At 36.6% G+C, this 23473-nt stretch overlaps 3 protein-coding genes and 1 non-coding gene across 5 annotated transcripts in view; 1 reads left to right on the forward strand and 3 right to left on the reverse strand.

The window, feature by feature from the left end:
* LOC108083931 (uncharacterized) overlaps positions 1-13232 on the reverse strand; it is a 33359-nt gene extending 20127 nt beyond the window's left edge. For both annotated transcript variants that reach the window (XM_070286720.1, XM_070286719.1), the window contains exon 1: positions 13154-13232. In XM_070286720.1, the coding sequence (XP_070142821.1) occupies positions 13154-13211 (58 nt within the window). In that variant the 5' untranslated portion in view covers positions 13212-13232. The remainder of the gene's footprint in view (positions 1-13153) is intronic.
* qin overlaps positions 1-23473 on the forward strand; it is a 73921-nt gene that overhangs the window by 21877 nt on the left and 28571 nt on the right. The window lies entirely within an intron of this gene.
* On the reverse strand, positions 7879-8476 carry LOC108083930 (U-Kazal-Dg21.2). Its single transcript, XM_017179931.3, has 2 exons — positions 8079-8476; positions 7879-8014 (listed from the first exon to the last, which is right to left on the reverse strand). The coding sequence occupies exons 1-2, from the start codon at positions 8461-8463 to the stop codon at positions 7965-7967; spliced, it is 435 nt and encodes a 144-aa protein (XP_017035420.1). The 5' UTR covers positions 8464-8476; the 3' UTR covers positions 7879-7964.
* TRNAP-UGG (transfer RNA proline (anticodon UGG)) lies at positions 22763-22834 on the reverse strand. The gene has a single exon. It is a non-coding gene; the product is annotated as a tRNA-Pro (tRNA).

A 23473-nucleotide genomic window follows, 5' to 3' on the forward strand; every position in this document is an offset into this window, starting at 1 on the left:
TTTGTTGTAGTTTGTTTGAACGCAATACAATCTGTGACCAGCTTAAAACGGATTCCAAGAAGATAGTGACGGAACTTCTTCAACGCCAGATATGCTGCTTTCACTTCTAAGATGTAACTGTGCTGCTTGGATTCTGCTGCCGAAGTCTTCTTGCTCCAGAAGTAAATAGGATGCAACTTTCCCTCGAAACTCTGCAACAATATGGCTCCATAACCTTCCTTCGACGCATCAGTGTGCAATTCAGTTGGGGCACTTCGTGAATATATATGAAGGACTGGCTCCCTTGTGAGCAAACTTTTCAGCTGATCTATCGCCTGTACTTCTTCTGGTCCGATCTTGAATTCGACGTCTTTCTTCAACAGGTTCGTAAGTGGACGAGCGATTTGGGCATAATTCGGCATAAACTTTCTGAAAAATCCGGTCAGACCCAGGAAAGATTGGACTGCTTTGATGTTTTTGGGCATACGGAAGCGGCTTACTGCAGTGGTTTTCTCCGTTCCCGGCCAAATTCTACCATTCTCGACGAAATGACCCAAAAAAGATATTCGCTGCTGAAGAAAACTGCACTTTTTCCACTTCATTTTCAAATTGTATTTGGCAGCTGTTTCCAAAACCTGCTGAGTCTTCTGCAAACATTCCTCTTCGGAGACTGCGTACACAATTATGTCGTCCATGTAAAGCTGCATGATGTCTTCGTTTATCAGGCCTTGGAAAATGTGGCTTACAAATCGTATGAAAGCAGCTGGAGAGTTTCGAAAACCAAACGGAGCTCTATTAAACTCGAAGAGACCTTCACGCGTAACGAATGCTGTATAAGCACGACTACTTTTCTCAACTGGCACGTGAAAGAATCCATTTTCCAAATCCAAAACTGTAAAAAACTTCGCTGCTTGAAGCTTTTCGAGAACTTCCTCGACCATGGGAACTGGAAAACAATCTGGAAGCACCATACTGTTCAGCTTTCTATAGTCCACGCAAACTCTGAGTGATTGATCCTTCTTCTTGACAACGACGACTCGGCTTGCTACGTACGACGAAGATTTGGTAACAATGCCCTGCTGGAGCCACTGCTCAACTTGTTTCTTTACAGCTTCTGCTTCTTCTGCAGAATGGCGACTTGGTGATTGGCGAAACGGTTTGACGACTCCATCCGGAATAATCTTCAACTCGATAGGACATTGGAATCGCTCTACGGGACTCTCATAGCTTTTTTCAATCAACTGTTCCACGCTCTTTTGAAACTCGGGAGGAGCGGAGACTACATGCTGGCTCTCAAATACGCTGTAAACATCTGCATCACACTCACCTACTGATTCAGTTTCTTGCTCAAGGTATTGAAAAAGAAAACCACTGGAGTCGGCCGAAAACTTGAACTTTTGAAGAAAATCGTAGCCCAGAAGCGCATTACAGTCCATTGTAAAGTTGTCTACGACCAGAAACTTGTGATCAGTCTGCAGCTGATCAACGACTACGCTAGCGTTGAAAAATCCGATTGGCTTGGTGCTTTTGTTACCCAGGCCTCGCAAAACCGACTCGCTTTCCATCATTTTTACGTTTTTTAAGTTCTGAAGCACGCTTTTTCTGACTATCGAGACATCTGAACCCGTGTCGACTAGGCACTCAACATCAACGCCATTTATTGTAATGTTCTTGAGGCGGCTGCTGCTTGTCACAACCCGAACTGTGTTTTCCTGTTGTTTTTTACACTCCCGTGAAATATGTCCAAACTCGTTGCAACGAAAGCATTTTGTTTGCGACTGGCAGTCTTTTCTTTTGTGCTCCGCAGAGCCACAATTAAAACAGAAGTCCTTCTTCTTCTCAAACACTTTCGGCTTGACACTCGCGTTAACTTTGCTTTTTTCACAGCTTTTTTCATCCGAATCTTGTACCAACTCGAAAATGTCGTACTCTTCTTTTAGCGCTTTCAGAGAATGGCAACGATACATAGCAACTTTATATTCGTTCTTTATTTGTAGCCCATTCACAACATGCCGTATTAAAGCAGATTCTTCCACGCTACCGATGTTCGCGATCTTCTTCATTTGAAGCAAATACTCATGAAATGATTCCGACTTTTTCTTTTTACGTTCGCGCAACAACTGGTGAATATCGGCACTGTTTCGACTGCATTTGAACTCGACGCTTAATTTGGTCTTCAGTTCCTCAAAATCGCACACGCACTCGGATTCTAGGAAAAGTTTGGCAGCTCCGCACATTTTTCCTCTGGCATGCACATATTTTTGTTTGTCCGACAACTCGTACGCATCCGCATTGCGCTCAAAAATTTCAAACCACTTATCAACAGGAACCGAAAAACCGTCAAATTCATTGATAATTTTTTCGAAACTGTCTACAGAGATTTTTCCGGTGCTGCGATCTTCTTTGCGCTCATCAACTTCGATTTTTAATGCCAACAGTTGAATTAACTGCTGCAATTGGTCACTTGCACCGCTGTTATTTGTCACTTTCACCTCACTACTTTTGTTTGCCGCCATTATTTTGCTGCCCTCTTCGTCTGGCACTTCAATATCCAGCAAATTAAGTTGGTTGTCTTCTTCTTCGTCAGCTTTAACTTGATTGTTCTTGGCTGGTGTTCGCCTTGTTCGCGTCATGCCTTTTTTCACAATACAACTCACAAACGATCTTGTTTAAACGTGAATATTCCAAGAATGAATTTCACAACGACGCTCGCTTCTGTCTACGTATTTGCCGTCTCTTTCACGCCAACGAATTTCACAACGACGCTCGGTTTTTTTCTACGAATGTATTTGTGCACTCCTTTACGCCAACAAATTTCACAACGACGCACGCTTCTGTCTACGTATTTGCACGATCCTTACTGAGAATTCTGAAATTCACTGGAACTGTACTCAACTTTGCAACTTCCCGCAACAGAATTTCACAACGACGCTCGGCTTTTTCTGCGAATGGATTTGTGCACTCACACTTTCCGAGAATTCTAAAATTCACTGGAACTGTACTCAGCTTTGCAACTTCGTTTCCAACTTTTTTGGCAACTTTTACGACTGTTCGGTTAATAGAATTCGATTAATAATTTCCCGACTGATCAACTTCACAACTTAATGGAAAAATTAACGAATTAATTGGCTCCGACAACTTTCAGCTTTTTCTGCCACTTTCCAACTGTTTTCTTTTCACAAATCACCTTCTAGTTCATTGGACCGGCGAGCCCCCAAATGTAGAGTATTTATTATTAAAAGTATGTTTAGTATTATATTATTAACAATGATAGAAAATGATGTTTAATTGTGAACAACTGCGACAACTTATTTTTCGACTTTCTGCTGCAACTTCTCACGATCGACGACTTCAAGTGTGACCAACCTCCTTCTAACGCTGCTATCTCTTGTCGCCTTTCGTTCTGTGGTGTTTTTGGGTTCCACAAACTCTGGCCACACTGCAAGTGTGTGCCTGCCGCTAACCAGTGTTACCACTCTTTACATAAATGTGTTTGTAAATGGGGATTAATCACTTGAGCTCACATTATTTGAAATTGTTAATTCAAGTTTAATTTTAGTTTATATTGTTTTATTCCTTGAATATTGATTATGTTGGGCAAGAGCTTCGTGTTTCTAGCAACTATGATTGTTGCTAAACATGGTTTTGGAAACATTTGGCATAGCCACATTTTCTTAATAATTTTGCCATGTTAGCCTAAAATTTAATGGTGATAAATATACATATTATCTTCAGACTTAAGTAGTAAAATCTTTGGACATATGTATGTAGTTATTATAATTAAATTAGAAATATCTTGAGAAATATCAATGTGTTACATGATCTTAGGAACATTTTCTTGGCAACATTCTTGCATCAACATATTTTGACCAACATTTTCTTGGCAACATTCTTGCATCAACATGTTCTTGTACCCTCCGGCATGTTAAATTTAAGTTTTAATACCCAGAACCTCCTAAAAGCATAATTTAATAATTGATTTATAATTTAACAAACATCCTTTACAATTTAAAAGGTACAAATTTTACCAATTTCTTACATTTACCCTCCATTAAGGAAGATCCACAAGGCACTTCACTCATCCAATGAATGAAAGGAAATTCCACATTTGATTGAAGCCTAACCAACCAATCAACCTGTTCCTTTCCCAAGTCGCATCCCCAATGATGATGATGATATATAATTTATTTGCTATAAAGCGAACGATTTCAACTCTGCCGCCATGTATTATGTATGTGCAATCAGTTGCAACAAGTGCACTGTAGCCTAGCCTATAGAGAGACAGGTTCAGTCGGTTATAGCCATATTTGTCAACCCCCGATTTTGCCTCCTGGCTCTAATCCAAGTCATTTCATCTATGCAGGCGTTGGGATTTTTAAGTCTTTTGTGGCTTTAATTCAACACGCGTCACCTGGCCTACAAAAACAAATAGTTTTGGTTGCAGCAGCCGGTGAAACTTTCACTTGGGCGGGCTCCTCATACATATATCACTTGCTTGATAATTAGACCACTAATTAAACCCGAATGCCGACACTTCTTGGCCCAAAAGCGCCAGGTGGGACACATAATTTTACTAAGCCCCGAACCCGAAACTTCAGCAATAACAATACCCAATTATGTCACGCTGTCAACTGTCATCGGGTGAATATATATGTTTGAATCTTAAGAGGGGGTATTTTGGTTTGTATATACTTCAGGTAATATTTTAAATTTTTTGGGGAATTTATTAATCTTGGAAATTTTGTTTTATTATGAAATTTTATTATTTATATTCGCCTTCAAAAAGAGAAGGTTTTTAAATTAATTAAATTAAAAATTATGTTAAGTTATGCAATTAAAAATCAAATGTGAATAAATAGTTTTTGAAAGCTGATCAACTCTAATATGTTTCCATTTTGTAATAAAATGTTATTCATTTATAAAAGACACCTTTAAGATCCTTTTTAATGACAATTTCTTATTCTTTATTCTACAATTTTCATAAATTTTTATTCATATTGTAGTTATAACAATTTACTCACACTAAACCAGGGTATTTAGCCTTCGAGTTGACCAAGTTAATGGGCTTTTTAGCTTAAGTTACGCACGAGCCCGTCATCATTGCACTAAGTATATCAGCCAGCAATTTCTGAGGTGGCTCTTAGGCTCAGTTACAGTTACAGTTGCAGAGTCAACAATAACAATAACAATGGCAATAACAATGGAATGTCTCTTACCAAATGCGGCGTTTTGTTGGCATTACACATCATCTACTAGTAAAGCCACCACCCCACCCTATGCCTCTCTCTTCACTTGCTCGTTTTAATAATCATGAAAAAACATCGCCCCATGTGTTGACATTTTTCATTTAAGGCTTTATTTGGCCAAAGGCTTCGTGTTTGTTGCTTGCCAAAAAATAATAACAAAATGCGTGTAATAACCGAAAAATATTCACACAGTTTACACCTTAGCCACCACAGTATATATATTTTTTTTTCGCTGTACTCCCTGCCGGTAAAGGCATCTTTGCTCATGCAATTTTTGCTCGCTTCTTATTATTTTGTGGCTTTTGCTTTTAGCCCAGTTTTTATGGTCGTGTGAGGTAATTTAGATTTGGCTTGGAATCGCTGCGGGTTGGCTTATTCAATGTTTTTGTTTATGATTCAATGTGGTGGTGGCCACATTGCAACGATTTAAATAAAATTTAGTTTAATAAATTGGTCATTGAATTAAAAATATCCAAAAAAGAGACTAATCTGAGAAGAGAATGAACAATGTTTATTGTCTACAAAGGCGCTAAATTTAGATTCTTTGAGAAAACAACTTTCAAATTGGTTTTAAAAGGTATATATTTTTCCATAAAATCCATATCCATATCCATAAAATCGTTCTTTATAGGTATAGTTTGTTAACGTTCTTTAAAGACTTATTTTTAAAGCGTAGACTGTGCATAAGAATAATAAAACAAAGGTTTGCTGTGTCGTATTATTCAAAATAAATTTGGGAAATTTTAAAATTATTAATATGTTCTCTAAAATATTTCCTAAACATTTAGACATTCACTTCATATTTTGCTACCTTAATTTATTCAAAAATTTTCCATAATTTAAAACGAATTTGTCCCTAATTTCTTTTCGGCGAAAACATTTTTGCTTTCTGACTCTTTCTGAGTCAACGAAGCGCTTAATTTTCCTCTGAACTTACTTTTTGTTATATTTTCTTTGCTTTTCTTATGCAATTTTCATTTGCGATTTTACTTGAAGCTTTAATGTAAGACGTGAACTTCTTTGTTTGTTAATTAAAGAGCGCAACAAATGAGTTTCGAATATGGCATCTTTTGACTTTCAAATTTCATGTCATTAGTGGAGAGAGATGAGACAATCAAAACTTAATGACCTGAAGTTATCAAAGCGAAATTAAAAACCAATTCTTGGCACCGGTTTTGTGCCCCCGCACAATGACAATGGCCAAAAACGGGACCATCTAAATATTTTGTTAGCCACAAAAAAACAGACAGAGAGAGCGATAAATCAATTAAGTTATTATCGAAGGCGTTGAACAAGGCGTTGAGCTTGTTTCTAGCCAAGGAAATTTGCATTTGTCTGGAATCGATCGATCAGGGAAAAGTATATATACACACAGAGTATGTCTTCCGCCTGTGAAAAAGGCACTTGACTCCTTGGACAAGTTGATAACTATTCGGCTTGGAATTGTGTAAATTTGCCAAAGGCCATAAAACAATCAAATCCATTGGGTGAAAAGTGGATGAGAGACTTTACAATAAATGCAAATTCAATGGAAAATGCATGAAAGAAATGTTGATAAGCCCGATATATGAAATACCCTCTTTTGAGATAAATTATGATATTAATTATTAATAAAACTATATTTTAAGTGATGAATACAGATTTTAGATAACCAACATCTAATGTTTCTTTAGATTTCTTGGCTTTAACAAATCTAGCTCACTACTGGTTGATTGATATTAAATTAAATTACGTAAAAAGAAATGTTTAAAGATACAAAAATAATTTTTCTCTATAAATATTTGGACTCCAAGTCTTTCCACCAACGATTAATACCCTCATATGTAGGGTAAAATGAGAAAATACCCAAGGTAATTCAAATGAAAGCAAATCCGTGGGCTGGAACTGGAACCCCTGGATCGGGGGGAATCCAAAGGAAAGGAAAATGTTATGTTGCAACCGGCTCTCTCGGACGTCGCGTAATTGCAAAACAGCCCCGAGGACATTGGCTCAGCGCCGAAGATTGTTTCTCAAATGAGTTTTGCATATGGCAAGTTGTAAAAGAAAAAAAAATTTCCTTAATTAAATCCGATCAATCGCTGTTAATCAGGAAGCGGGAAGCTGGCAAAAGCCAGGCAACATTGAACTTGAAACGCGCCGGCCAAAGTTGCTGCGTAAAAGTTGTGCAACAGCTTAAGCTCTAAAGAGGCGGATTGCAAAACCTCTGTACAAGTTTTGCTTTTATTTCATTTTATTTTATTTCAAGTTTTATTTATCTACGGCAGCCATGGCAACATTGCAAATCCTGTTTTGGTCAAGGCGTTCCAAAATAATTGGGTTAAAATTCATTTAGGGACCGAATAGTACGTGTCATTTCCTCGGCTCCAAACCAAATCCAGTTTTATGTTTGAGTGCCATTTGAAGTTTAAATGGTTTTTAAGTCTTTATCTAAAAATATTTATTTAAACTGAATAGTTGGTGTGATGGCTAGTTTAGCTGTTAGAAGAAGTTATCCTTAAGAGTAAGCTCAAAGGGCTTCCGAAAGGCAAAGCTTAATGATTAAAGGAAATCTTAATATATCTCAGAGCTGGCTAAGAAATTTTGTGATTCAAGAGTCGGAGCTATGAACGAGACACTGTTTATGCTCTTTTGATATTTTTTACTCACTACAAAATTCGTATAATGTATGCTTTTTATTGTCTAAATGTCAAAGGATTAAACCCAAGAATATTAAGAATAATACAAGTTATAATAAGTACTTTATCCAGCTGGTTGCTCAACGCATTCTCCAATGGCAAAGTAGGAGTAAGCTGTATCGAAATAGAAACCATTAGTCAAAATTAAAAAAAACTAACCCTTCAAATAGACACTCACGTCGCTCATTGGTGCATATATAATTACGCATCTCACACTCATTGCTAAAGGTTATATACTCCTCCTGGAAAATCTGAGCACACACAGGATCATAGGCATCCAGACACTTTTTCACACATTTCGGCTTGCAAATCTCCTTGGTCGATTCGATAAGCTCCGATTGTCCACTATTTTTTCGGGCGCATTGCTCTACCAAGAGCAGGCACCGATTGTGGAACACATGACACCGCTCATCGGCCATGGCCCAGACCAATTCCTTTTCGGCGGAGCACTTGTACTGAACATTGCACCGAAAGAGGTTACCCTCTTGAGTCTGTATGTAACCCGGATATAGTAGCAAAAGGGCCAGGGCCAAAGCTAAAGTCAGAAAGCTGCCTCCGTGCATCTCGTGCGGTGAGTGATCAATGGAAACTGAGAACCTCTCTCCCGGTTCTGACAATATTTATAGGTGTTGTCCTAACAATTGTCAAGTTTAACCTGTTACTAGTTGTCTAGGGTTATTTTAGACCCTATTTTGTTATACATTTATTTAAACTTTTCCAGGAAATAGTAATACAAAATTTTAGAGTGGAGGTAACTTTTCATAGCCCTTCTTCTCTAACAAAAAATTCTGTTAAATAAATTCATTAATTAATCTTTAGGGAATTGTTCTTTATTTTTTTTTAAATTAAAGTTCTATTACTATGCCAACAGAGTGTTAAGGTATAAGGTATATATATACATATATCTATATAATTTGTATAGTATTATTAAAGGCAAACAATATGAATTGTTGTTGAAACCCAGCTTATTTTGTATAGGCTAGATCGTATATATTTTTATAGCCCGCAATTGAGATCTAAGATAACCAAAAACCCCTCTGACTTGCTAAATATTCTTTGAAATATGCACAAGCTGAGCTTGAAAGCTTAGTTTTCAATGATTTCATTGTGCATTTCGTATTGAATGTTATCTGCTGCACAAAATTGGATGGGAAATATTTGTTAGATAGGATTAATTACTTTAGGGGTTAGCCAATCATTCATTAAAACAAATACAAAAAAAAAAAAAAAAAAAAACAGATGTAAAACTGTGATCTAGACCACCAATATATAGACTTTAGAATTGCATTTGTATAAGTATAAATGTGGTTTTGATGTTTATATTATAGATTTAAATGCTGAAAACACACACAAAACAGAGTTTCATTACATTTTACCTATACTTATTATGTTTACAGTTTGACAGTTACAGTTTTACATTCCCAGCTTTACATTTTCTCTACATTTACCGATCGTTTATATGGCAGCTATATGATACAGTTGTCCGATTTTTATAAAATTTTTACCAAAATTCTGAAATAATAAAAAAAGCGTATATCTAAAAGTAGATAAGAATATGTTGAAAAACAACGAAGTTATAATTTTTTTCCTATTCATTTGCCGATCGTTCCTATGGCAGCTATAAGATATAGTCGTCCGATTTTCATAAAATTTTTACCAAAATTCTGAAATAATATAAAATGGCTATATCTCAAGAATGATGCAAAAATATTGAAAAACAGCAAAGTTATAATTTTTTTTCTAAAAATTTATCGAACATTTGTATGGCAGCTATATGATATAGTCGTCCGATCCGGCCCGTTCCGACATATATAGCAGTGAGAGTATATAGAAGACTATATGCAAAGTTTCATTCAGATAGATAACAGATAACTGAGGGACTAGTTTGCGTAGAAACGGACAGACGGACGGACGGACAGACGGACATGGCTAGATTGACTCGGCTGTTGATGCTGATCAAGAATATATATACTTTATAGGGTCGGAAACGTCTCCTTCACTGCGTTGCAAACTTCTGACTGAAATTATAATACCCTGCAAGGGTATAAAAATAAAAGAAATATATAAAACTAAAAAAAATATCGTGATCGTGTGCATCGGAGGCCCTAGTAGAGGATTTTTCTAATAGGGTTCTTAGTTTTCTTTGAATAAAACACAGATTTTTAACTCGTAGTAGTATTTCCTTTTTTTTATTCTTATTGAAATGCTTATTTGGGGTTTCCCCGAAAAACTCCTGTTAAAAACGAGTTCAATTTTAGTGTAACCAGATCGTGTGACTCCGATCCAGGTAATGAAAGTGGCTCAGACAGATCATGCCCACCACCACGGAGCACTACTGGCTGCTTTCTATCCATTTGAACATCTTATTATGTCAATTATCCAATTGCTAATAAAGTCCACGTACGGCGCTGACCTGCGGTGTTGTGGATCAGCGATCAGTGAAATGTGTAAGCGAGAAACGAGAAATTCGCGCTGAAATCATTTCAAAGTCATTGACACACACCGAGTGTCCGCCAACGAGTGCTTACATTTGGTTTTTCTTTTTTTTTTTCGGCAAACATTTTACTTTTTCTTTTCACGCCCCTTAACTCCCCCTCCTTGGCGTTCGCTTTCCTTCCCATGTGGTGGAAATGCAAGTGAAAAATCTTGTTTGCTGCCGTGGACATACATAAATACATTAAAAAACATTCAACATCCGCAGCTGGTTGGTCGGTTGTGTCTGGCCCGAAGCAAATTTATGGACCTTCAAATTGTGGGTCTGCAACGACGACTACGACTATTAAAACGCCGCCGCAGAAAGTTGACAAAACTTGCAAATTATGTAAAATGCAAACTGTTGCCGGCAATTAGTCAACTTGGTTGGGCTAAATTTTCCTTTTTTTATTTCTTTTTTTGGGTGTTAAATGAGTGACAGTGATGACTGTAATTGGATTTTGGGCAGCATTGGGAAAGTCATTCGGTTTTAGGAAGTTATTAACGTAATTGCTGCGCGGTTTCTTTTAGAGGAGATTGCAACGAAAATACTGTGACTTCATGTTGGTTGGAATATTTTTACATGGGATGCAGGCAGCATTCCGGCGGGGCCATCTGCCCAATCTCCCACGAAGTCACTGCCAGACAAATGCACACATTCCTGGCTCTCCCCCCTTTGGGAAATTGCATTTTCCACTGCAAATGCCGCGCACTCGAAGTGGAGCACGTTTACCTCAACACTGCCTCCTGGCTGGCTCCCAACTATGAAATATTCATCCGTGCCATCCATCCCATCTATCCCCATTTCGCATTCCCAGGTCGCCGTCCAGTTTAGATATCCACTTGGCGTTGTAATGCACCGTCAATGGTGATGTTCAGGTTGATGGCGATAATAATTTGTATGCCATTCCATCAATAAAAGGCTTTCCACGGCCTGGACAGTGGCATTTACGTGATATTTTGTGAATTTCAAATGATAAATAAAATTATAATACCAATAGATTTTTTTTAAGAGGTCAGGAAAATCCTTTTTGATGAAGCTATGGCACTGTATTCAATATACATTAAATTTTATTAATCCAGATTTTTATTAGAGCCTTAAAGAGGCAATTAATGTTTTTTTTTAATAATTGTATATTTATTTTTCAATTTTATTGATTGTCCGGAGAGGACTTCAGAATGAAAAAGTATGATTTGAAAAAGCAGTCCATTAGAACTTCCACAGGTTGGAAAACAGGTGTTAAAACCTTAACATATTCCTTAAGGGGTTATCCGGGTTTAGAACCACAAAAAAAGGCCTATTTTCCAGAACTTTTTTAAAAGATCCTATGACAATTTTGCAAATTTCATTTATTCTACATTAATACATAAGGTTTGAACTAAATTCTGTAAAATTTTGAACAAGAAATATTCACAAATGAGCCGTTGAGGGAGGGTTGAACTTAACCCTAAAAAAAATTATGTCCTTGCGGTAGGCAGGATTTCTCCGTCAATTTTTATTTGAAATCAAAAAACCAAAATTTTTCTGTTAGCTTATGTGTCTGGCTTGTCTCTGAACGAAGGATTTTTAAAAAAATTAAAAATTGAATTTTTGGGAGCGTTTTTCATGAAAAATTACACTTTTTACGGAAATTTTGGCCATATTTGGGGTTATAAAATCGGTTCTAATTGAAGATATAAAAAATCCTTCGTTCAGAGACAAGAAAAACATGTCTAGAAGAAGTGTGGAAAATCTGAAGTCGATCGGTCCAGTAGTTTTCGAGAAATCTTGACTACCGACTTCAAGAAAGTGGTTTCGAGAAAAACGCGTTTAAAGTTTTAATTGCCAGTTGTGACTCATACGACGCGCTGGACTTTAAATTTCTCCCATTCCTACAGTTTTGCTTCGATCGACTTGAAATTTTCGGACAACATTCCTGACACTTTGTACTATTATATAAAAAAGTTTGAAAAAAATGCATTTTTTGAAATTTCAAAACCCGGATAACCCCTTAATGCAGATATGACACTGTCATAATTAGATTTTTTTTAGAATCTTAAAAGAGACAACTACAAATATGTTTTAATTTTTTGTAAATTTATTATTTAACTACATTGCTTAGACCGCGGTCTCTAGAATAAACTAACATGAACTACAATAGCAGTAAATTCTTTTTAAATCAGTGTGACCGTAGTTTCAGGTCAGTTTTTGAAGGATTTCAATTCTTATTTACTCAGAACTATTCAGCTTGGTTTGATAGCTGTTTTTTAAATACAACATAAATGGAATCAGTACAATTAATCTATAAATGCGTGAAACCTGAGATCCACCGTGCGGATTATCCGACGAGTGCCAGACGTGGACGTGGATGAGGACACATTGCGAATCCGCGATGGTTCCGTCGCGTACTTTTGCTCCAATACACAAATATACATAAATGCAACTTTGCGCACGTATTTGGGATTTCGGACTTTGTCGGATCTCCAGGTATTTAAACTTCATTTTCATATCGTCAGCGACAATTGGTGGTCAAAGCCCCGCAGATATCGAGCACGCAATTGTTGACATTTCGTAAGGCAACTGATTTTTGAGGGGGAGTTTGAATGGATTCTCAGCAAGTGTTGCATAATCTGTAATATTTTTGGTACGTAAACTCAAAACGGCATTGCAACTCGAACGACCTTGCTCCCGTTCAGTCACCCAATCAGCAAGAAAAAAAACGGAATGGGACCGACGACAAACTGGTTTCTCCTTCGATTCTAACTATGTTGGTTTTGGGTAATTTAAAGATTTGCACTTACCAAATGCCAATGACAGAAGCCAGCCGCTGCTGGTCAGTCTTCCCTTGGGGATCCGCATTTCGAACACTTTTATTTTGTCGTAGAAATGTTTATTACTCGAATTTCAGGTTGGTTAGTGTAGCATATTTGTCAAGCAAACTGAAAGTATTTATCATACGCCAGAGATAACATTTAAATAATTGGATTGATTTTGTCAACGACCAAAAACGAAATTAGCATAGAAAATATTTTGTTTATATTTAAAGTGTTAAGTAGAAAAGGGGCGTTGGCTTCTTATCTTGTGCATAAATTAGTTGGGACAAAGAAAAGAATGCTTTTTGTTTTAAGAAACAGTTTAATCTGTTTGTTTTTTATTGTAGCGCAATTTAAATAAGTGGGCAAACCAGTCCACGAAAGTGTTCTGGAATCGAAAGGTTTTCTTTTATTTTCGGGTGAAATCCAAATCCTCAATTAACATAGATTTCTTTGTTCAGTGTGCAATATTTTCTACAGCCTCTACACAGCACACATCTCCTATGATTTACAATAAAGGCCCAAAATGGGGACACAGATCTAGATACATTTGAAAGGGTCATTTGTTTTCTTTTGTTGGGGTCACAAAATATTTATTTTCAGGCATTGTTTTGTATACTTTTTGTTTAAGGGTATTCTACTTCACTTTTCATAAGTTTCACAATTTATTATTTTGGTTTTTTTCTGTCACATTTTACACCGTATGCAAATTTTTGTCATCAGAATTATAATTTCTTGTTTTTGCCCCACTTTCACATGCCCTCGAAATATTTCTCAAACACCCAACGGGTTTATAAATTGGTAACTAATGTTGACAGTTCATAATTTAAACGATTTGTCATTTGCGGTATTTTTCTTTATTGTTTTTAAAAAAGGAAAACGAAATTTCGTATGATTTGTAACAACAAACGAAACGAACCGAAAAACGGTTATAAAAAAGCGAAGCCAAGACGCCAGAGTGCGCGAAATTTTATGCACGGCGCACGCGCAACGTTCCAATTGAAACTGAATGTGGTTTGGCGGCTGCGCGTTTGTTTATTGGATCCGCTGGCGCCGGGTTTCTCTCTGAGATTCTCTCTCTCTCTCTCTTGTTTTTCTCGAATCAGCGATTTTTCTCTTTTTCTCAGCTGTTTCTTTCCAACGGCTACCACAAGTCGCGTGCTCTGTTGTGACTCATGATGATGATTATGATGATGATGATGGTGATGATGGGGGGAATTCACAAGGGGAAACCGTCTGATTGTTTATATTGCCTTAGGTCAGGTCCCAGGTCTGCTTTGTTTATACTTTATACAGCGGAAGCTCCCAAAAGTGAACTTTATGGTTTATGGACTTTTAAAATAATTTTATAATATTTTTAGTTAAAGATATATTTCATTAATAGAATAATATATATTATTATTAAATATTTTTTTATTTGATTTTCATAATAAATTCATCACATAGATTTCTGGTAATTTTTACATTATATATATTTCGTGATAATAAATAATACAGACACACAATCTATTATAACAAAACAGCTTATTTTATAAATACATACATGAAAATAAATACTAATTAGTTTTTATATTTTACCTATCCTCTTGGAACAACCATTAGCTTTCATTGCTTCGCTTTATCCAGTGTTCACTGTGCCTTTTTGGTTTCTCCCTTGCCTTTAACTACCGTATTCGTCGACAACTTGCCTTGCGGCTTGTAATGAAGCCATTAACAGACAATTACCAGGGTGACCATCTTATTACGTTTAAATTGATATTGCCTCGGATTGTGGACTGATTCTACTTGGCCAGCTGGACTTTTATTTCTGCTCAGTCCTTTCACCCATTCGCGTTTCACCTTTGCACTTTCTATCACTCGGAAATTAACCACAAAATATGATCAGCTCATCCCACATAATTATTTACCCGAAAGTTTACAATTCAATTTTGGCTAGCCACGCGATCGGGTTGGGTGTGGGACTCCTACCCTATAAAAACTAGGTATTATTTCGTTTTTTGCTTCGGGTTAAATATGTATATTGTAAAAATATTATCTTTTAATTATACAGTTTAGAAATAAATGGTTTTATTTGTAATTATTGATAATAATAGTTCCACAAATTTGAAATTTCCTATTTAAAATTTAATTATAACTTTTATAAATGACTTAAAGAGTCTGTGAGATTCTCTTTTATTCTCAAACTTTTTTTCTATCCTCCCCGAAAATAAGTTTAAAAGCTGGCTTACCACTCCCACATTTCAACTATCATACAATTTAATTAAAAAGTAAAGTTATTAATTACCCGGTGAAATTCCAGCATTACACGCACTAGTTTTTACCCACTGACTTGCCTTAGTTTCCACTCACCCTCATCTATGAATCTCAACTTGTGCTGGTCTCCTTTCGTTTTTATTTATTTTATCATTTACATAATTCGCCAGTACTTCAAGTTCAGAAAACTGCAAGCGACGTGATTTCAAATTAATTTGTTGAATGAACTGAATTAAGGAGTTCGTATTTTCACCCATAAATATTTAATTAACCCCACAAGCCAATCGAATGAAAGTGTGACCATTAAATCGCGTGATAAGTGTTTCAGGGTTAATTATGTAAATAGAAAGAAGATAAATATGAAAAAATATGAATATTAACAAATATTATATGTGCATAATTCAGGTGATTGTCAGTGGCACCCCATGGCAGTCACAGAGGAAACCTTTGAAATAGGAACAGTGAGTCCAGTGCACGTGCCAATACAGACTTCATAAAGTGCCTAAAGCCACTTTATGGTAGAAAATAAAGAAGAAAACTTACCCAGAGACCCAATCTGTGGGTGTGTGTCCTTTTAGCTGGAAATTGTCGATAAAAAAGCGATTACTAAATTCAATTTAGTCACAAAGCAACGACAACACCTTTGTGGGATTTTCAATTATAAAGAAGTATGCTAGCCGATATTTTTCGCTTTGCTTCTTTTTTATCCCCCTATAGCATAGGAAAATGTGACCAGCAAAAAAAAAAGGCAAATTGCAAAACGCCAAAGGCGTGAAAATAATCCATGAAAAGGAAAAACAAATGAAGGAAAACCACGAGCAGAAGGAAACCCACAAAGGGGGCTATTTTTTTCGCAGTTAGAAAAAGCAGAAAGCGCGCTTAAATGATTTTGAATTGTGGACAAACATTGGGCGACATGGAAATGCAGGCGGCGGCAGGCAGGGACATGGACACGGACACGGGTTGACGTTGTCAACATTGTAGCTGCGGCTCCTGGCTAAAATGTTTGTGGTCGGTGGAGAGATGCTGCTTCTGGTGCTGCCATGCTGCAGGAGGAAGCCTGGGTAAAAATAGTGCCTGGCAAAAAGCCGCGAACACAAGTTGCAAAAATCACGCGCCATGAATCGTACAAAGCGCAATTGAATGGAACTCCAACGGAGTGAGAGAGGAAAAGTAGTTGGGATTGTTCCTCGTCGTCTGACTTTGAATGCCGGGTTGGTTCTTTTGGGTCAGGGGCTTGTTATGTCCTAGCTAGCTCCATTTATGAACATGAAGGGTATTGGTTCTATGTTAAACTGAAGGTGAATGAAGTGATTTTATTAAAGTTTCAAGTTTGCTAGGTCTCTGAAAAAAATGCTTTGATTCTTAGGATAAAATTATTATAGAAACAATAATTTGGTCCTACGAGCCGGATTAGGTCTACTTTTCTTATATTTTTGAATCCTTTTGATACCATTTAAATATTATTGAAGCTAGCATGAAATATATATGAAATAAAATTAATCTCAATTAAGCTCGTGTGTTTTAAAAAAATTTGAATTAAAAGTAATTTTAATAATTAATAAATAATTAATAGTAAATTATTTAACGTGATATGTTCACCAACAGAAACTAATCCTTAGAGCCGGATAACGTCCGCATTTCTCACATTTTAAATAATTTATCCTTATTAAATAAATGTTAAATGTTAGTAACTGATATAAAATTATTCAAACAATTACTGTTTGAAGTTTTTTGATTATTATTTAATCAGCAATTATTATTTAACAATAACTCTACTAATTAGTGGTTCATATATTTTTTATGGAATATTTTATCGTCGAAAGAAGAAAGATTAAATAAATTCCATCTATTCAATTCCGGTAAACTATCTATAAGATTTATAATTTATTAGTATTTTTGTTAATGTAAACTCATAATTATTTTAAATTATTTTTGTTTCTTCTTGAATCTTAATGGTTTTCTACTTAAATTGGACTCCCAAGGGTATTACAGCTTCGTGCAGGTTGACAGTTGACCATTATCATTCGCCACTTTTATTTTATTTTGTGTTTCAATTGCTGCCTTATTTTTTTCGTTTTAGTTTTTACGTTTTTGCTCGGTCGGTGGTGCCAGCAACTAACAAGTCGCCGGGATTGCCGGCAGAAATGTACATATTTCTTTTTTGTTTTTTTTTTTTATTCCGGGGCAAAATCAATTGGCATTTCAAATTGCACGCCTTTGAGTGTGGCGGCACACTGCGTTTGCCATTCGTTTGAGGGTTTGAGAGTTTTTGTTATAATTGAAAAGTGGCCGCCAACAAATGGTATGGAAGGCATCCCAACCATCCATCTACACACTCTACTCACTCACCCGGCAGAGAGTGAAGAAATCGAGGCAAACTGCTGGCTATTTAAGTTTTGGTCTCACCGGCAGTTTAGGCAAATAGAGCCATAGCCATCAGAGCTGAAGCTGGAGCCGCAGCCTGCCCCATCATGGCATAGCCATACAATTAATGCAGGTGACGATGCCGAGCCAAACCAGATTGCATCCATTCCATGTAGGCGTCCGTTCGGCACAGGTGTGCAGGTGCTGCAGCAGCAGCAGACTCCAAATAATACTTCCTTCATTAGGCTCATGCCAGAGCCCATTTTGCATTTCCAAACTCCCAGCCTTAGTCCCTGGCCAAACGAGCGACCAATCTGTCCTCTGGAGTCTGTTGTATGTCGTCTACGTGTCGGCTCGGATCATCGCTGTGCACTGAGGTTAATATAATAAGGAATATTATCTTGCAGTAGGGGAACTTTCAAGAATATTATCTCTTAGGAATTCTCTTTAAAAATTTTAATATTATATCTAAGAAATCATTGTATTACTTTCTTATTTAAACCAAAATATTTGTAACTAGTTAAATTGTATCGCAGAAATAGCTTTACATAAAATAAGTATATGTATTAATAGATAGATTTTTGCCCAGTGCCATGCTTCCTTTGCACTTTATTTGCTGCATAAATAATTTTAGAGTAAATTAATTTATTCGTTGACATGTGTCCTACGTTTATTTCAAATTGCATTGTCATTATGCAAATGCACTTTATCCTCTCTCATACATATACCCCCTTTCCATCCATCGTTATGAGTTCAATTTAGCAACCTCGCCTCATGTTTTGAACTCTTCAGTTGAGTGACTCTCTGCTACGCCCCCAGGAGTTTTTCTATGTTGAATGGCATGATTTATTTGTTGATACAACCCCAAGTTATTTACACTTAATTTGACAGTGCGTGTAATGGTTTGTTGGCCACATACATCAACAATTATGGCAGGCAGTGTTTGCCACAGAATATCTTAAGAAAGGAGGGAGTCCTTTCTTGTATCTTGTTAGTTTCTTGGCTCTCCAAGATGATTTGGTGCTCCTTGGGCTTTTAAACCAAATACCTATTTATATTTACTGGTCTGTGTAGAGGTGTCTTGAATGCATTAGGTTTATTTATGGGATAAATATTATAAATAAATGGCTTTGAAGTGGTTTAGAAGAGGTGATGTAGAATGGTTTGATGGTATATACATTAAAAAACTGCTGTAGTTGTATAGATTTTGCCTTTTCTTAGATATAAAAATATTAACAAGTTTATAAATATTAAGACTCTTGTTTTCTTTTTCCAAAAAGGTTGTAAGGTAGCGAAAATCCATAACAAACCTGGTTAATTATACAATTGAAAGATGTCTGTGGGTGTCCAGTGGCTACTACTACTCCTACTGACCAAATAACCGACTTTTCACGCCTCCTGGTATTACATCTATGGCCAGACTTGTGGTTACCTTTAGCTCCACTCATCCCCTTGCCTACCAAATTCCATGGCACCCGCAACAACAGCATTGTGGTTGCCTCATTACAGAGGGGGAAATGCTCACGCTTTTCTGTGCATCTCCAGACTGCAACATGTTGCATTTTATGAATGAAGAAAATGTAATTTTACACTTGAATTGCGTGACTTGAAGCGGTCGGTTCTCATATTTCAAAGCTACGAGATGCAGCAATCCGTCAGGTAAATTGAAAAAGAAAAAAAAAAAGAGCATTGATAGGCAAATTAAGGGCTGACGGCCCGGTTTCACAATTGCAGCTCAAAGTGAGTGCACTTAAAGATATATAGTAACCTAATTTTAGTGACTAGAAAGGAAAATGAAAGAGTTATTAGCTTAGCATTTAAAATATGATCTTAATAAATATTACAAAAGAGTTTTAGGTAATACAAAAATCATCTAAAATTTGTTTCAAAAAATGGACAAGTATTTTTAATTTTATTTGTACAAGTGCATCTCTTGCAACAGCAAATGGCAGATGAACGGTACTGAAGAATGCCCGCCTTCGCCTCATTAGCGGCCATCCCAAAAGCCGATCCTTTCACCCAGGGGGGCAATGAACATTCACTTTCAATATAGCCAATGACATTCACTTGCAACTGGCATCAGGCAATTGATCAGTTATGTGTCTGTGGCGCTCATTAAATGTGTTTCCATTGCACTTTGGGGCCGCCACCGAAAGTCATTAACAGTTATGGAACCGCACCTGCCTCGGCCTCCATCCATCCATCCGTCCGCCGCTAAACCGAATCATTAGCCGATCTGGTCTGGCTCGATCTTGTTAAGACTTCTTGTTGTGCTCGTGATTTGTTCAACTGCATTTGCGATTGATTTCGGTTCGTGTCAGGTTGCACAAAAAATATATATGTATATAAACGCTGCAACATAGAAGCAAAGTTGTGGCAAGAATTCCAAATTATTCCGCAGCAGTTTGTCATATTTTCCCTGTTCGTTGCATTCGAAATCTGTCCAGTGCCTGTCGGTCGGAATGTCAAATAGTGATGGCAACGTGTGTTAGCCACAAAAATCTCAATTGAAAATATATTTTTCAGAAGCAGGAATTCAACAATTATGCGCTCCTTCACTTTTTGATAAAATTGTTTAGCTTTTTTGTTGCTAAAAATACGTTTTTGCCATACCTAAATCAATTATGTTGAACTAATAGAAAACGTAACAATTATATTGAATTGAAACAATAAAAAAATTGTATTATTTATGTTACATTCTAAAGGCAATATAATTGTTGTTTCTTAGCTTGCTAAAATTATTATGGAAGCTAAAAAACTCGTTTAAAAATATCTTATAAGTTTTATTAATTTATTTTTAATATTATAAAAAACTTTGAAGACTTCCTGCCGTGGTAGTTGGACTTGTTTAGGTTGAACTAATAAACTAATTTTATAAAGTGATTGTGACAATCGTCCAAGTTTGGTTTTCCCCACTTGGCCCACCTCGAATGAGCAGCTGCTGGTCTGATCTGGCATGGATCTAGCTCTACATCTAACTCTTGCTCTGGCTCTTAACTGTAGCCTGAATCAGGCAAACATTTAGCCATAAAATTCGGCCTGCTGCATGCTGGTTATGTGGCTCTAACTTGGCTTTAGACGCACTTGTTGCCATCTTGTCATGTCCCCGGCGGCAGCTGCTGATCCGAGCATCTCGCCCCGACGCGAAGGCCATCGATCGCCAGTCTCCGCACTTTTTGTCGGATCAAAAAACTTGCATATTGCTGGGTGATTTTAATTCCGATGCGACTGCAACCACGGCTAGTGAAAGTAGTTTTTTGTTCCCCTCATTTGGTGCTGCATTGGCTGACTTTGGATTGGGTAATAATTCGATGCGATAGCCGTGTAAGCCCATTACAAAATATGATGGCTCTATTCTTTAGGCAGAAAAAACATATTTATGGCCGAAAGATGGCAGATGGCTTTTGTTACCGTTTAAATAAACAGAGAAATTATGCCATAGATTAAGTCTGTTTTGTGGGGGGTTACATCATATTCACGACTAGTTCGAACTTTCGGCTGCAGCCCCAAAAAGTCTTTCACACTTTCCGATCGAGCTCGAGCTGGAGAGTTTTTCAGTCAGCAGCCAAGCGACACTCATTGTTCAATTTTCCAATTGTCGGCGATAAAACACACAATGACTTATCGGCCAAGTCAATCGTAAATGCTCCAAACAAGTTGCATGTGCTGTGTGGCTTGGCTTAAATGTTGGTAGTAATACGAGTATTAGCCAAAAGCCATCGAGAGGGGTTACCTTTCGTTGCAGTAGCAGTGATGGGAAAGGTACTACCAGCTGAAGAAGAAAAAATACTAGGGTGATACATGGATTAATTATAGTATTTCATAAGAAATGTATTATTTTGTATCGATTTATTTGGGGTACTTAACCCTCTAAGCCCCAAGCGAAGAAATATTAAAAAAAACGAAGTTGAATTATATTTTTTGGGGTAAATGGTAGCTTTTAATTTCAAAAATGACCTCAAAAAGTGTGTACTAATTGTAGTTTACCTGTAAATCGAACAGGTGTAAATAAGGTAAATCACTGCTGCAACGCACTATTTCTATAAAATTGCAAATATGCAACTTGATTTGTATTATATAATATCTTACCTTCTAGAACAATAATTTTTATTTGGCTGATTTTGAAGATATTTCACTTTTATTGATAGACAAAAAAACACTAAATGAAGCACACAAAAATTTTTGCGCGCGAATGCATGATGCATGTAAATAACACGAAAAAAGTCCCGTTATAAAGCTTAAGAGAGCTTTGAAACCTTCTACTCATAAGTTCACATGTTTATTGTGAATTGACTAGTGTAATTAAAAAATTTAAAAGGCTCCTCGTTTTTTAGATAATACAAATTATATAATAAGTGCCTTGAGGCACTCTTGGGTCTTAGAGGGTTAAGAAGTACCTATTTAAAAGCTTATATTGGACTGATATGGAGAGAAGTACCTATATATTTTAATAGTTTATTTCTGCTTAAATTACACATTTATTATTGGTTAAATAAATACAAAAAATTCTATATTACATCTTTTATCTGTACTACAAAAAAGTACCTAACATTTACCTTAGGTACACGTTTCTTTATAATTTTATTAAACTCAACTTGACAGATAATATAGTGAGACCTAACAATAATGCTTTAGTTATACATTTATTTCCTGATAAAATAAATAAAAACAAACCTATTTTGTACCTTGTATTTTTATTACAACACAGTACCTAAAATGTACCCCAGGTACAACTTACCTAATAATTCCCAACACTGAACTGAACCTCCAGTAAGCTGCTAGCTACTTCACTTTATTTTCCATCCAATCAACGCATTGCCATCGGTGCAACGTTCGTTTTATTTGTTGGCCGAAAAATGCCTTGGATATCTGCATTTTCACATCAACGCTTCACTTCGCCTAGCTCTTAGTTTTTGTTTATTTAATTAACTCTTGGGGGCCGTGGCCATTAAGTGTATACAAAAATAATTGTAAGCCGGGCTCAACCGGGATTTGAACCCGGGACCTCTCGCACCCAAAGCGAGAATCATACCCCTAGACCATTGAGCCGCCTGACGAGCATCTGGTCACCAGACGGTTTTGGCTCTTGCCTTTGCAGTTTGTTTTTTACTTTTTTTTGTTTTTGGGCTTTCGTGATGCTTTCGTCGATGCTTTTGCTGACGTTGATGCTGCTGCGCTACTGGTGCCTCTGCTGCTGCTGAAGTGTTTTGTTGGCCCACTCGGATGGGCCTTAGTCGTGTTTTAGCCTATTTATGGCATATGTGGCGCAAAGTATGCAACAGCCAACTGCTCAGTAAGTTACTTTTGGCGAGCGCCTAAGCTTGTGCTAAGGAAAGCTGATTTCTTTTAGCTGGAATTCAATGCAGTACGAAATAGCAAAATGAGGAGGTTAACTTAAGGTAGTTAGCTAAGGTTTGGAGTCTCCTGGAAAACAAAAGATAATTTAGAAAGGGCGAATCAAGCATATGAGGGTCATTTTTTCTTCAAATATTTTCCTGAATATTATCTAAGAAATATATAAATCGTTCTATACAGCCCGCAAATGGAAATAACTATACTGTGATTTGGTATACTAAATGTATCTTTGCTAAACTAAAAACAATTTTGATTATACAATTTGATTAAAATTGTATCTTTATAAATAAATTATATCATTTAATTCTGGAAATGCTTTTAAAAATTTGTTTT

The sequence above is a fragment of the Drosophila kikkawai genome, chromosome 3R, assembly GCF_030179895.1.
Source record: "Drosophila kikkawai strain 14028-0561.14 chromosome 3R, DkikHiC1v2, whole genome shotgun sequence".
Taxonomy (NCBI): domain Eukaryota; kingdom Metazoa; phylum Arthropoda; class Insecta; order Diptera; family Drosophilidae; genus Drosophila; species Drosophila kikkawai.

Bases quoted from the DNA above. Each gene is read 5' to 3' on its own strand.
- LOC108083930 (XM_017179931.3), bottom strand. From the start codon at position 8,463: ATGCACGGAGGCAGCTTTCTGACTTTAGCTTTGGCCCTGGCCCTTTTG. The intron at 8,015-8,078 runs GTGAGTGTCTAT...ATTTCGATACAG, and splicing joins TATATGCACCAATGAGCGAC to CTTACTCCTACTTTGCCATT.